This window comes from Loxodonta africana, chromosome 9 (assembly GCF_030014295.1).
Source record: "Loxodonta africana isolate mLoxAfr1 chromosome 9, mLoxAfr1.hap2, whole genome shotgun sequence".
NCBI lineage: Eukaryota > Metazoa > Chordata > Mammalia > Proboscidea > Elephantidae > Loxodonta > Loxodonta africana.
Genome location: NC_087350.1, coordinates 114,123,717 through 114,139,247, shown reverse-complemented (window position 1 = coordinate 114,139,247; position 15,531 = coordinate 114,123,717). Strand labels below are relative to the sequence as shown.

Sequence of the window (15,531 nt, the reverse complement as noted above, 5' to 3'; positions counted from 1 at the left end):
GGACTCTCAGGCTAAAAAGTCCTGTATGTCATCTACCAAGCTCTCAAGCTAATCTGTTTTTCAAAAGTTGCCTTGGGAAACTCCAAAAAGACACATAAAGGTTCTTAACAACTTCCTTATTAGGTTGACAGTACTTCCAAGGTCTTCTTCTAAATTCAGAATAAAAGGTGGATTCTTAAAAAAAAAAAAGTCTTTAGCTCAACAAATCTGACTTGAAATCTATGAGTCTGTAGTAGGATGCTGACTTTAAAACCCCAAACCCATTGCCAGCAAGTCAATTCTGATTCATAGTGACCCTACAGAACAGAGTAGAACTGCCCCATAGGGTTTCCAAGGCTGTCATCAACTGCCACATCTCTCTCCCGTGGAGCAGCTGGTGGGTTTGAACCTCTGACCTTCTGGCTAGCAGCTGAGAGCTTAACCACTGCACCACCAGAGTTCCAGGATGCTGATTAGGTAAGTGCTATTCCAGAAAGACCAGGTTTTTACAATTATATTGGGGACCTTGGCAAATGAATACCAAGGAGCAGTGTCCTTTTCACAGGTTCCCTATCTGTATTGTGCTAATGACTTACGGTGTACATTACCACAAAGATCAGTTGCCATCAGGTCAACGCCAACCCATGGCCACCCCATGTGGGTTTGAGTAGAACTGTTCCATAGGGTTTTCATGGCTGTGACCTTCTGGAAACAGATCACCAGGCCTTTCTTCTGAGGAGCCTCTTAGTGAATTCGAATTGCCAACCTTTCAATTAGTAGCCGAGCGCTTATCCTTTTGTCCCACGCAGGGATCGTGTGCAGTGATCTCAGCCCTCCCCGTTGCCCTATTAGACAGGACGGTGCCCCAGGCTGCTGAGGAGGCCAGTGGAGCTTTGGGCACTGGTGGGTTTCGTTGGGTCTCCACAGCCATCCCAACCAGCTGGGTCAAAGCCACAGACCCAGTAAGACAGGAGGTGGCTTGCCCCGGTCAAGTTTTGTTTTATACTCTGGTGTGTATCATCATTGTGTTGTTGTTGTGACTTGCCGTTGATACAATTTCAAGTCACAGTGACCCCATGTGACAGGCAGAACTGCTGCATAGTGTTTTCTTGGCTGTAATCTTTACAGGACCAGATCACAGGTCTTCCTCTCAAGGAGCCGCTGGGCGGATCTGAACCACCAACCTTTCAGTTAGCAGTTGAATGCTTAACTGTCGTGCCACCAGGGCTCCTCAGAGCATCATTGGTGAGTTCAATAATTTATGTCTTTTAAAATGTATCCTCACTGGCCAGTTTCTCTTGTTTCTTTTGTTTAAATACAATTAATTATGTCTCACCTGGGGATGCAGTATGGACCACGCCCCATTAACTATTTCATGGAACACACCTGAAAAGATCTGCCTATTAGAAAATGTCGATATTCAACAATGCGCGAAACAGCATACCTTTCCACCATCGCTTTCTTTGATAACCATGTAGGGTTCTGCACAGTCTCCGATCTCTCCTTGCTGAAGGACTTTTTCTATCTGCCAACAAAAATAATGTTAAAACAAAGCACATTCGTTGACATTCACATCGTGGAATCTACGCCACCATCAAAATGATGTTTTATGACACGATTTAACAACATGGGAAGATATCTATGATAGGTTTTTTTGATTAAAAGATAATTAATATGAAGATTATTATCCAGTTTTGTTAAAAAAAAATCATCAAGGCTTATTAGAAGGGTAAGGGTAGATACACACCAAACGTTAACAGTAGATGTCATTGTATGGCAGGATTATAGGTGATTTTTATTTTCTTCCTATTGCTGATGTCTACTTTCTACCTTTAAACAATAAACATGTATAATGTCTACAATAAAAATGCAGTGAAAGTTATCTTATAAAGCAAAGCACAGGAGACATATGTAGGAAGCGAGAAACTCATTTTCTTGACGATTGCTTACATTGTAAAAAAAGAGATACGGCCTCTCTGAAAGTCGGGGTAGGGACTGGAACCTTCCACTAAATGAATAAATGAACAGAATAAATTATCTGTAATTATCTCCCTTGTATTTCCTATTAGGGCTGCTTCTCTTGATTTAACAGACCAGAAAGGAAATGCGAAAGCCCAAGGATCATACGGCTTCTCTCTTTGGTAAAAAAAAAAAAAAAAAAACCCAGCTGGTTGATAATACCAATAAGTGCTATAAAAACTCAAGTATTTACAACACCACGCAATAAATACTCAAGGGTCTTCTTCCACTTTGCTTCAAGTAAAGGACCTGCCTGGCACCATGTTTAGAAAAAAGAAAGGGAGAATGAAATTTTCCAACCCTCTGCTCAAGGAAAATTCAGCCAAGCGCAATTAGCTCTATTAGCTTTGTGTCATTAGTTGAGATGGTTCTTGCAGAAGAAATGTGGGTCAGTATACTCCAATAGGAGAGGTCTATTAATTAGGCAGAAAGCATTTAAACCAGAAATACCCTACTGATGGAGGGACGTTTAGTGGGGTTTTTAAGGGGGTAAGTTGGGACTACTCAACGGACAACAACTTCAGGGACTTCAGGGACGCCTCGGGAAGGAAGTCTCTCCTCACGCCAGACACTTAAGTCACTCTCACATTGTCAGAATATGAAAGGACGGCTGATCCCCCAGAGAGACACCCCAGGTGGGAACACAGACACATGGCCTTTGAGCTAGCACACCAAAACACCCATTGCCGTAGAGTCGGTTCTGCCTCATAGAGACCCTGTTTGGCAGAGCACAATGGCCCTGTAGGTTTCCAAGGCTATAATCTTTATGGGAGCAGATCGCCAGGTCTTTTCTCCTGAGAAGTGACCAGCGGGTTCAAACCTCTGACATTTCAGTTAGCAGCCAAGTGCTTCACCACTGCGCCACCAGGGCTCCGTAGTTGAGCTAGAGATTCCCCAGTATCCCCACTAGTCAGCACCAGTCACTTGCTCATTCATTCAAAAATTATGTAGTAGTTACTGGAGAGGGAGAGGGGTGAATAAGATGAACATGGCCCGTCTTCTCCCGAGGCTCATGGTCAAGCAGCTTGGAGAGGAAGTTGGATGGAAGCTCAGTTTCCCACAATGCCCATGGGTAAGGATGTGGTCTTTAAAAGTGAACTTTGAACAGAGGTGAGGAACTTTTTAATGAGGACGTTAAGCGAGAAATGGGAACTCCATGGCTGAAGCACTCCTAGTGTGTAGCGACCCAGGTAGCCCTCGTGTGTCCTCCACGATTTACGTGTAAAAGTGCGTCTCATGAAATGTGCACTTCCTCATAGCCATGGAGGGTAGGGGAAAGGCACGTGTCACAGTCACCTGGGAATTTTTTTTAAAACTTATTTTAAAATAATCTACAACTTTAGAGTAGCTGTAATAGTAGCTTCTTTAGTCGCTAGTTGCTAACATTTTTCCGCATTTGCTTTATCACTCCTGTACTCTATATTAGGAGCCCTGGTGGTGCAGTGGTTAAGTGCTTGGCTGCTAATCAAAAACATCAGCAGTTCGAACCCTCCAGCTGCTCCATGGGAGAAAGATGTGGCAGTCTGCTTCTGTAAAGATTACAGCCTTGGAAACCTTGTGGGGCATTTCGACTCTGCCCTGTAGGGTCTCTGTGAGTCAGAATCAACTCGACGGCAACGGGTTTGGTTTGGTATTCTCTATATCAAAACATTTTTTTCTTGAGACATTTTCTTATTGTGGTAAAAACATGCAACAAAATATTTGCTATGTCAGTCTTTTTTCTCAAACCATTCAGTGACATTAATCACATTCACTGTGTTTGTAAACATCTTCACTATATCTTCACTACCCACTGCCAAATTACTTTTTCATCGCTTTTAATAACAGAGCCTCAGTGCTTCTTACGTTTAACTGCCCTTTTCTCCCTCCCACCTGCCCCTGTACCACTAATGAACTGTGGTCTCCGTACAAGTCGGTGGGCTCATACAATATTTGTCCTTCTGTGTTCAGCTGCTTTCACTTAGCATGACGTTTTCAAGGTTCACCCACGTCGTAACATGTATTGGGGCTTTGTTTCTCTTTCTGGGTGAATAATGCTCCGTTGTACATATTTACCACACTTCGTTTATCCATCTATCTGTTGAAGGGCATCTAAGCTGTTTCTATCTTTTAGCTACTGTGAATAGTGCTGCAGTGAACACTGGCGTACAAATACCTGTTTCAGTCCTTGCATTCAATTGTTTTGGTATCTACCTAGGAGTGGAAATGCTGGGCCATATGGTGATTCTGGAGCCCTGGTGGCGCAGTAGTTAAGAGCTGGGCTGCTAAGCAAAAGGTCAGCAGTTCGAATTCATCAGCGTCTCCTTGGCAACCCTATGGGGCAGTTCTACTTTGTCCTATAAGGTCTCTATGAGTTGGAGTGGACTCGATAGTAATGGTGATTCTATGTTTAACTTTTTGAGGAATTGCCAAACTGTTTTCCACAGCAGCTATGCCATTTTACATTCCTACCAATAATGGATGAGAAGGCTCCAATTTCTCCACGGCTACTCTTTGAGATCTGTGTTATTATCCCCACCTGATGGATGAGGAAAGTAAGTCTCAGAGAGGTTAGGTAATTGACCAGAGTCATATCGCTACTAAGTTGTAAAATCAGGATTCAAACCTAGGGCCGGGAGAGTCCAAAATGCACTGTCTTTCCAGCTTCTGGCACAGAATTTTCTCGTATTGGGGAAGAAAGAGGGAAGTTGAGAAGGAAACAAAAAGAACCTTGCAGAAGACAAGCAGACACTCCCTGATATCTCTTTCACCCCAGACATGTGCTGGAGATGAAGCGGCCATGGGAACAACAGGATATGCAAATCAGATCATGTTTAATACCTTGATGACCAGGTAGATGTCGGTGGAGGGGTAGGTGACAGAGAACACCGCAGATCTCGCCTGGCTCGACGCCGCCACGGAGGGGGTGTGGGTGCGCAGAAAGCCTTTGAACTGGTCCGAGTTCAGGTCGCAGTGGAAAGTTTCTGAGATCTGTAAAGGAACCGCAGAGGGCACGGGAAGTCAGAACTGTTTTGTTCTCATGGTCTAAACATGGTAAAAAAAAAACAAAGGAGTGCAAAAACACAAAAACATCTCAACAGAGGAATGGGTGGAATCAAGGACACGGTTCAGAAAATCTGATCTTTTGCCACAATTTCTAGATATGTGGAAGCGATTTGAGAGAGACTCCCCAAAACATCCACATTCTTATCCAGCAGCCAGTATTTCCAGAGTGCCAATGATGTCAAGACACAAAGACAGAAACTTCTTGTTCTTTAAGCGGGTGGTTCTCAAAAGGCTCTCAGGCCAGCAGCATCAGCATCGCTTGAGAGCTTGCTAGAAATGAAGATTCTCAGGCCCCACCCCCAAAAAGCCAAACTGGTTGCCATGGAGTTGATTCCAACTCATGGTAGCCCCACGTGTGTCAGAGTAGCACTGTGCTCCATAGGGTTTTCAAAGCTGTGATTTTTCAGTAGCAGATTGCCAGGCCTTTCTTCCGAGGCGCCTCTGGGTGGGTTTGAACTGGCAAGCTTTTGGTTAGTAGTCAAGCCCTTAGACGTTGTTGGCACCCAAAGACTCAGACCTGCTGAATCAAGAAGTCTGCAGGTAAGGTCCAGCAATCTGTGATTTACTGAAGATTGGCAGTTCAAATCCACCAGGCGCTCCTTGGAAACCCTATGGAGCAGTTCTATTCTGTCCTTTAGGGTCAACTCGATGGCAATGAGTTTGGTTTTTCTTTTTATAGGGTATTCAGAGAGGCCCTGGTGGCACAACACTTAAGTGCTCTGCAGCTATCTGCTAACCAAAAAGTTGGCAATTCAAATCTACTCAGCGGCTCTGAGGGAGAAAGACCTGGCAATCTGCTCCTGTAAAGATTACAGCCTAGAAAACCCTATGAGGCAGTACTCTGTCACATGGGGTTGCGACGAATCAGAATTGACTGAACAACACAGGGTATTCTGATATGTATTACAGTTTGAGAACCATTGCTGTAAACCACTGAATTTGAGGGTCTGTTTGTTACAGCCATTAGCCTACCCTCATACAAATCTCAGGGGTTATTAATATTCATTCAACAGACACATGTTTCCTTAAATCTACAAGGGTTATGGGTAAAGAGGGACTGAAACATCCTGCTCTGGTTTTGGTATTTTTTCTCCTTTGTCGTTGTTGTCAGTTGCTGTCGAGCAATTCACAGTGACCCTGCATACAACAGAAGGAAACACTGCCCAGCTCTACACCATCCTCATAATCGTTGCTATGTTTGAGCCCATTGTTGTAGCCACTGGGTCAATCCATCTTGTTGAGGGTCTTCCTCTTTAAGTGTTACAAAATGACTAACCACAAAAACACTCAAGGGGATTTGTGGGTCACAGAATTCTTTTTGCTCAAAAGCACTTTGCACTTGCTGAGGTCTTCCCCAGTGGGGTATGAAGATTTTTACTGCCAAGATGCTTTGCGTTAACAATGAGCCCATTTCACGGTGCAAAACATGCCCAAGGTGAGGAAACTTTCTGTGCACACTCCAGCTTGTCAACAACGTATTTAAATGGCTTTGTTTTATGGGGACCCCATGTGCTATTTTATTTCTCTCTGTATCCCAACCCAGCCACCACCTCCAACAGACCTTTCCCTGAAAGATTCTGCAAAGAACATATATCACCAATGTTCTCAGATCATCCATTCAAAAATTACAAAGGCAAGAGAACTGGATCCATCAGAGGTCGCATGCTCTCAAATCTGAGATGTCTTTGCTGCACAGAAGTGAGATTTAAAAACGGGAACCCGAGAATCAGGGATGGTCTGTGTACCTCACAGATGGGCTATTCTCTGCCACCCTCAAGGTTACAGTGGCTTACCTTTTTTCTTTCTTTAACGTCATAGAGGGCAATGCTGGCAAACAGAGGCTCAATTTCAATCTCAAACCTGGGAGAGGAAGAGAGAGATAGTTGTAACTTGGCTAATTTTGAGTTTTCTGAAAGTACCTGGACATAAACCAAAACCAAACCCATTGACATAGAGTCGATTCTGACTCGTAGTGACCGCATAGGACAGACTAGAACTGTCCTATAGAGTTTCCAATGAGTGCCTGGTGGATTCCAGCTGCTGACCTTTTGGTTTGCAGCGGTAGCACTTAACCGCTACTCCACCAGGGTTTCCACCTGGACATAGGAAATGGTTAAAAATGCAGACGTGTTTGGATAACTCCATACATATGCGAATCTCACACACACACACACGCATTGCCATCTAGTCGATTCTGACTCATAGCAACCCTATGGGACAGAGTAGAACTACCCTATAGGGCTTCCAAGGAGTGGCTGGTGCATTCCAACTGCTGACCTTTTGGTTAGTAGCCAAATGCTTAACCACTGTGCCACCAGGGCTCCATGAGAATCACACTGGGACTCTGAGTAGAACCTCCCCTTAGGGTTTCCAAGGCTATAATCTTTATGGAAGCTGAATGCCACATCTTCCTCCCAAGGAGCAGCTGGTGGGTTTGAACTGCTGACCTTTCAGTTAGCAGCCGAATGCTTCAACCACTGCACCATCAGGGAATCGATTTGACGGCAATGGATTTGGTTTTTTACTGGGATCTTGGTTGAGAAATATGAGAAGCTCGTGGAAAATTTATCATCAGTTGAGATCATGGTAGATGGTACATTCTCCCAAAAACTGCTTGGGACAAACTTCCAAAGAGTTTGTCAAAATGCAGGTTCCTTGGTTTCCACCCAGGACCTAAATGTGAACCAGCATCTCTTGGGGGAGCGGGGTGGTGTAGAGGGAGGTCTCCCAAAACCTGCATTTCAAATAATTTTCCTGGGTTAAATCTTACCCACACTGAAAATTCACCACCTAGAAGGCCCCTCCAAGCCTAAGATGGCATTAAACTTTAAACTAAAAGACTTTTTCCCTCCCTTGAAACACAAAATAGAAAAATATTTTTATTGTCTTCTTTTTTTTCTTGCTGCTACAAGCATTTGCAAAATCATGCCAGGCCTAATTCCTTCTGTATCCTTCAAGGTTTATGTATTTCTCAAAAGCAAAACACAGACATTTGTATATCTCAATGAGTTTTTAAAAATTCCCTTGTTGATAAAACCTATAGGATTATAAATAGAACCCCGCTTATTAAGGTCAACGGGAAAATGTGTCTTTTTAACATTAATGCTCAATTTTTACTATTCATATTTTTAACATTCTAGGTTTATTATAAGAACTTTCTTCCTTTTATCCAGTTTACTCAAAGTTGTAGGACCTTATCTTTGGTCCATCACTCCTCTTGCAGGTCAGTGTGGGTATGAATGCTATTTAAGATACATACAGGGTCACTACGAGTTAGAATGCACTCCGTGGTAACTGGTTTTTCAGCAGGCCAGGTGCACTAGGCAATACCTCAATTCTACTTAATTTCATTTTTCAAAGTTGGAGGAAAAAATCGCTTGGCAATTTCCATTAAGAGAAATCCAAGTGACTCATTTTTTTTTTTTTTTTTTTTAATAGCACATGTGTATTAACGGGCCATGTTTGACCACCTGTGAGAATAGGTGCCGCTTGTTTACTGGAACGGTCTAGAAGGCTTGGTGATGAGCATCACCGGGGAGACTTCCTCTGTCCCTAACAGCAGAGCTACTCACTGCATTTAAAATCAGCCTCGCCAGGCATCCTGTGGGGGCAGGGAGAGGGCTGACAATGGTGTCGGGCTTCCTGAAGGACGCTCTCTCTACTCTGGTCACTGTTAAATGTGCGTTGGCAGGGAGGATGGATGACCCCTGAAACTATCACCCTAAAATAATCTTACCTTAAACCAAAAATATCCCCTGAAGTCTTCTAAAGCCCAACAATAGCTCAGCTTAACTAGTAAAGAATGTCTGTTGTGACCATTGTGCTCTTTCAAAGAACTATCTATATGGGATCAAACTCACAACAGCAACTCGAAAGGTTAGACAGGAAGCTTAGGGGCAGTGAGTTTATGTTAACGGGGGAGGAACAGCTCAGAAAGGGAGGGTGAGAGTGGTTGGACAACTGGAAGGGTGTCATCAATGTCACTGAATTGTGGGTGTAGAAATGGTTGAATCGGTGTATGTTCTGCTGTGTATTTTCTCAAGAACAGCAACAAGAAATAAAATCAATTATTTTAAAAATGAATAAAAATTATCTTTTAATAATGTATAATATAATAATATCATTCAAGATCTGATGATAAAGACACAATTTGTATCTAAAAGGTAAGATGAATCCTAATGTCATGGGTAATGTGGAACTGATACTTACTTCAGGGTCAGCAACTTGACCAGGATTCTGTTGCCCAGATGTTCCTTAGGACATTCTGGTACCGGACGTATTTCCACAGCATCCTCCTGTTATTAGTCACATTGCAAAGAGATCAGGAGTGAGTTTCCAGGAGGGGTGGCTGTCCAGTTGGACTCAACCCAGGGGAGGGAAGGCCACCCTCACTGCCAGAGTCAACTCGCATTTGCTTATTTCTAATGGCAGAAAAACATCCCGACTTTTACAAGAGACTGCTCTCCAACCCCCAGCCATCAGAGTCAGCACTTAGGCCAAAGCTTTTCTCCTTCCAGAAACCCACACACCGAAGACAAAGAGACTGAGGGAGGAAGGAAGGAAACGGGACATGGGTATGGCTTAGTAATATCCACCAGATGGCATTGCAAAATCTTATACCTATTGTTTTTTGTTTTTTTGGCCTGCTTCAAGTACACACTCAGAATATTTCTCCAGCCAAAGGGCATTAGTTGTAAATACATGAGTTTCAGATCCGAGATCTGAATCAGAATAGTTTGCTTCAGGATAGAGACCTTCAGTGCTATCACAGAGCCTCTTTCTCCATTCATTGTTTTCATAAAAAGATAATAAGAGATTTGGGGTTGAATTTACAGATTCTATATAGATGTGCCTAGCTAGAACTCACTGAAATTCTAAGTATATGAAAGCCTAGTAATGACAAATTAAAAGATATGCCTGCCTATTTTACCACCCAGGGACGAACAACTTAAAGAGCTATATCAAGTCCTTATAGTAACATTTGCACCAGCCATTTTTTTATCTGTCAGTGTGTCATCCTGAGGTGGCCTGCATGTCACTATGATGCTGGAAGCTATGCCACCGGTATTTCAGATACCAGCAGGGTCAGCTGTGATGGACAGGTTTCAGCAGAGCTTCCAGACTAAGACAGAATAGAGAGAAAGACCTGGTGATTTACTTCTGAAAATTAGCCAGCGAAGACCCTATGGGTCACAAGCAAAGTTTTGTTATGCTTGTACATAGAGTTGCCATGAACCGGAGATGGCAACAACAACTGTAACTTTTAACCCTTAAATCGGAACTACCATTGCATCTTCGTTATATTCCTCTACACAAAGACAAGGTCCCCGGGTGGCACAAACAGCTCTACACTCGGCTGCTAACTGAATAGTTGGCAGTTGGAACCCACCCAACAGATGCCTGAAAAGAAATGCCTGGCACCCTGTTCCCGTAAAGATTGCAGCCTAGAAAACTCTATGGGGCAGTTCTACTCTGTTACACGGGGTTGCCATGCATCAAAATCAACTCGATGGCACACAACAACAACAGGGATCATACCCTGCTCTTGGGGTCTCCCCTGACATGCCCCAGCCTGAGACATGCACCCACCTCGTCCACCGACGGGTAGAGGGCGAACAGCTCGGCCTGCCGGTTGGTCTTCCGGGCCTCCTCATTCTGCCGCTCAAAGTCTTCGGCGCTGACATGTTGCAGGAGGTGTCCGAGCCGCTGGTCAGGCTGCAGGCTGCGGAGGTCGAAGTCACAGGCAGTGATAGGACCTTTCCCGGACACGTCACACAGCACACGCAAGCTCCGGGGGCCTGTCTGTGCGAGAAGGCACACCTTCGTGAGACAGCGGGGTGGAAAATGAAGACTAGGAATCTAGGATGTCCCAGTGCTGCTCCAGCTTTGGTCTACAGAATCTAAGGCCTCAAGGAGTTTGACAGAATGATGCCTTCACTTGCGAGCCTGACAATCCCAAAATGAAGTATCTCTTTCCTACTCTTTGGTTGGAGCCGTGGTGGCACAGTGGTTAAGAGCTCAACTGCTAGCCAAAAGGTCAGCAGTCTGAACCCACCAGCTGCTCTTTGAAAGCTCCAAGGGGCAGTTCTAGTCTGTTCTGCAGGGTTGCTATGAGTTGGAATCGACTTGACGGCCACGGGTTTGGTTTGGTACTCCTTGGTGGCATATAAGCCAGTCTTTGCGGAAAGGTTTGAAAACCGTACTATGTTCCAATGAGCTTGGGCCTTGTTCTTCTCTGGAGGTTGGCAGCCAAGTCTCTTATGAACCATGTCCAAGTCTCATGCTCGAGCAGACAGAGAGGGAATAGGGTGCAAGCAGGACAAAGAGGCTGAACTGGGGCAGGAAGAGACCCCATGGTAACCTCAACTCCTGAACTGGATTTTCCAAATTGTAAAATAAGATCATCACTGAGGACCCTCCCAAATTAAACCTTATATAAACCCCAAAGCTGAACATTATGCTCCCAAAGACAGGAAGAGACCAGTCCCTGGAGAAGGACATCATGCTTGGTAAAGTAGTGGGTCAGTGAAAAAGAGGATAACCCTCAATGAGATGGATTGACACCCAAAAATGACACAGTAGCTGCAAAAATGGGCTCAAGCATAACAACAATTTAAGGATGGCCCAGGACTGGGCAGTGTTTCATTCTGTTGTACCTAGGGTTGCTATGAGTCAAAACTGACTTGATGACACCTAACAACAGCAACAACAATAATAAAGACAGAGAGGAGGCTCTGGGAACCCTTTCCTACAGGACTTCTGTAACTCTCACAGGAACATGCACCTGCCTGCCCCCCAAAAAGGAGAAGGAAAGCCAGAGGAGGCAGAACATTTGTTCTTTGAGCAGTATCCTCTGTTAGCTGGAACACATTAAAAAAAAAAAAAAAAAAAACGCATCTTAAATCAGTCACAGAGTAGATTTCTTCAATTAGGAATATCTTGGTAGTGGGAAATTGCATGCCAAACAAAGATTTGGCAAAGAACAAGTAACTATATTCAATATGTCCTAAGAATATAGGTGGATCAGTTATAAATATCTACACGATTTACACTAAGATGCTATTCCTGAGAACCCTGGTGGTGTAGTGGTTAAGTGCTACGGCTGCTAACCAAAGGGTCGGCAGTTCGAATCCGCCAGGCGCTCCTTGGAAACTCTATGGGGCAGTTCTACTCTGTCCTATAGGGTCACTATGAGTTGGAATTGACTCGACAGCACTGGGTTTGGTTTTTTTTTTTTTTTTTTTGCTATTCCTTAAGTTTCACTAAGTGGACGTGCCATTGCGTGTTTTTATACACTACACACTTTTTTGTGGCATGTGTCTACTCAGAAAGGGCTAATCAACCAGATTATAAATTTGACCTAAACTTAATGTGCTGGCAATAATCAATATTAATACCATAATTATTAACTCTTTTGCCTGGATTAGAATTCCTAAGAGATTGGGGAAAATGAATTGAATTGCTTTTGGCACTTGCCTTGGAGATACTAATACCAGCAGGGCAATTCCTCCTCCTTGGCCACGCTTCCTCCCCTCTTTGGAGGTTCTAGGTTCTGCTAACTCCAATCTCTTCCCTCATGATATCAGCCTGGCCTCATGGGAAGGTAGAGCGTTGATTCAATCAATCATGTCTACATAACGCAAAATAAACCCCATTGCCATTGAGTTGATTCTGACTCATAGTGTCCCAACAGGACAGAATAGGACTGCCCCTTTATGGTTTCCAAGGATCAGCTGGTGGATTTGAACTGCTAACCTTTTGGTTAGCAGCCGAGCTCTTAACCACTTCACCATCAGGGCTCCATGTCTACATAATGAAGCCCTAATAAAGTGTTAGGATCCCTGGGTGGCACAAACTATTAAGAGCTTGAATACTAGCCAAAGGTTAACAGTCTGAACCCACCCAGAGGAACCTCAGAAGAAAGACCTGGGGATCTGCTTCCAAAAGGTTGCAGCCTTGAAAACCCCACATAGCACGATTCTATTCTGCACTACTCCCACAGCAATAAAGGCTCTGGACGTGGAAACTCCATGGGCTTCCTGGTTGGTGATAGACATCAACAATACATGTGGGAGGTAGTGCATCCCCTTTTGGGACATGGAGCTCTAAACAGGGAATCCTTCCTGACCTCACCCTCTGGGTCTCTTCATTTGTATCGTTTTTGCTATAGTAAAAACTGTAAACCTAAGTATAGTGCCTTCCTCAGTTCTGTGAGTCATCCTAGTGAATTACTGAACCTGAGCGAATAGCGGGAGCCAGTAGGTCAGAAGTGAGTGGGATCTGGGGACCCCCAAGCTTGTGAGTAGCATCAGAAGCAGGGCTTTGAACCAGTTCTTCCCGGTTCACTCACGGCCAAGGAAGTAAAACCGCAACAGACCCTAAAGTTTACAATTTGGGTGCTCCAGAACGGTAACCAGAATGGGAAAAAATTATACTTCGAAGCCCTGCTAGAAACCTAATGGCCTTCTTACAAAACAAGGGCAGTGTACACATTGCATAGCAACCGAACCTCTTGCCCCTCAGATTTGGAGCAGAGTCGGAAACAGCACTGCCCTGCTCAGAGATGGCAGCCTACTGCGCTGCTTTGAACGTGTGTGGCTCTCCGCAGTCCTGACAATAATCCAGTCTCCTGCATCAGGCTCCTGAAAGGGCTCACCACGCCTCTTCTGAGTACCCCATTTCAGGGATGTGACTGGTTATTTTTCCCGTTCCAGTCCAGAACACCCAAATTGGGAACATTAGGGTCTGCTCCAGTTTTGCATCGTCAGCCATGACTGAACTGGAAAGAACCAGGTCGAAGCCACGGGCTGAAGCCTTGGGCAGACCTGGCAGTGTGGAGGATGGTGTTCTTTAACTTGTGAGGTCTGGCAGAGCTCCAGGTGGTAAGGGTCAGGGAAGAAGTGCTGCAGGTGCACTTGAATTGGAATTGGATCGATTGCACTCACTCAGTCAGTGTCAGAATCGAAGTGGAGTTGACCGTGAGAAGTGGAATAGATTTGATGGACAATACAGTTACTATAATTATCGGGTTTTCCAGGGGAGGAAATGCAAGCACGTAGGGCTAAACATCTTGCCTAAGGTTATAGTGTTGGCATGTGGCATGGCCACAAAGAGAACTGGGGCAGACTGGCCTCAGAGCCTGGCTTTTTAATCCCTCTGCAGAGCCCTGGTGGCACAACAGTTAAGCGCTTGGCTGCTCACTGTAAAGATCAGCAGTTTGAACCCACCCAGTGACTTCGCACCAGAGAAAGACCTTGTGATCTGCTTCTGTAAAGATTACAGCCTAGAAAACCCTATGGGGCAGTTCTACTCTATCACATGGGGCTCCTATGTGTCGAAAATCAACTGGACAGCACCCAACAACAACACTGCCTAGTGGTCACTTAGAAGCCCTGGTGGCACACTGGTTAAGCGCTTGGCTACTAAGCAAAAGGTCTGCGGTTTGAACTCATCAGCCTCTCCATGGGACAAAAATGTGGCAATCCGCTTGGGTAAAGTAAAAATTACAACCTTGGCAACCCTGTGGGGCAGGTCTACTCTGTCCTATAGGGTCACTATGAGCCGGAATTGACTCAATGGCAACGGGTTTTTGGTGGCACAGAGTTTAAGTGCTGGGCACTAACCCAACAACTGGCAGTTAGAATCCGCCAGTGGATCCAACAACAACAACATCCTGCCTTTGGGACCCCACCGAGCTTCTGCAGGAATTGTCACAGCCCCATTTATTAGAGATGCTCCACTTTGATCTACTTTACTTATTGAGCTCCTGGGTTTTCACTGCAGTTACAAACAAGTTTGGGAAATAGGTGTCCCTGACTCAGATGTTGGAGTTCCTCTTCTAATACTCTGCGAGGCTATGTTTTATTTCAGCTAAGAACAAGTCGACAGCTTGCCCTGGGCAGAACCCTGCAGGTACCAGGTAACCCAGGTGACCTCGTGTTGACAGGAAGTACCTGAGCACTGGGTACAGCGTACTCCAAGGTCTCTGACTCAAATGTCTGCTTCTGCAGCGTCTTGTGAAAATCTTTTCGGGATCCAGTCTTCTTAAAACCGCAGGTCTCCGAGCTCCCTTGATTCCTTTTGTGGTTGTTATTATTCAATTTGTAAAGAGAGACAGAAAAGAGAGGGAGAAGGGCAAAACCATTAGCTTGGACATGAAAGTAACAGCCTAAGTTTGGACTTAAGTCTGAAAGCACTTGCAGAGACAGGACCAACTGTAAATGCTCACGTCTAATTATGCAGCGGGGCTACTACAAGGCTCTGTTGTCACGAGATCCGGGGTGGCCTTCTGGCTGGCCTGCTATTGAAGGCAGGGCCGGCCTGGGAGGATGGCATCCAGAGGGGCAGTCATTCAGCTGTGGGGCATTTGGCTACAAGCCAAAGTGTAAGAGGCCAGGATAAATCCAGCAGCATGCAGAAGAAGCAAATAAAGATCGTTTGAAGATAAAAATAGAGGAAAACATTTCATCTGCACAGCAATGCGCTTAA

General features: G+C 44.7%; 1 protein-coding gene across 6 annotated transcripts in view; it reads right to left on the bottom strand.

Moving 5' to 3' along the window:
• The window catches only part of DOCK8 (dedicator of cytokinesis 8), a 216,811-nt gene that overhangs the window by 120,233 nt on the left and 81,047 nt on the right, over positions 1-15,531 (bottom strand). For all 6 annotated transcript variants that reach the window (XM_064290563.1, XM_064290562.1, XM_064290567.1 and 3 more), the window contains 6 exons: positions 14,997-15,120; positions 10,633-10,845; positions 9,253-9,338; positions 6,837-6,903; positions 4,819-4,968; positions 1,424-1,504 (listed from right to left, as the gene is read on the bottom strand). In XM_064290563.1, coding sequence (XP_064146633.1) covers positions 1,424-1,504; positions 4,819-4,968; positions 6,837-6,903; positions 9,253-9,338; positions 10,633-10,845; positions 14,997-15,120 — 721 coding nt within the window. The remainder of the gene's footprint in view (positions 1-1,423; positions 1,505-4,818; positions 4,969-6,836; positions 6,904-9,252; positions 9,339-10,632; positions 10,846-14,996; positions 15,121-15,531) is intronic.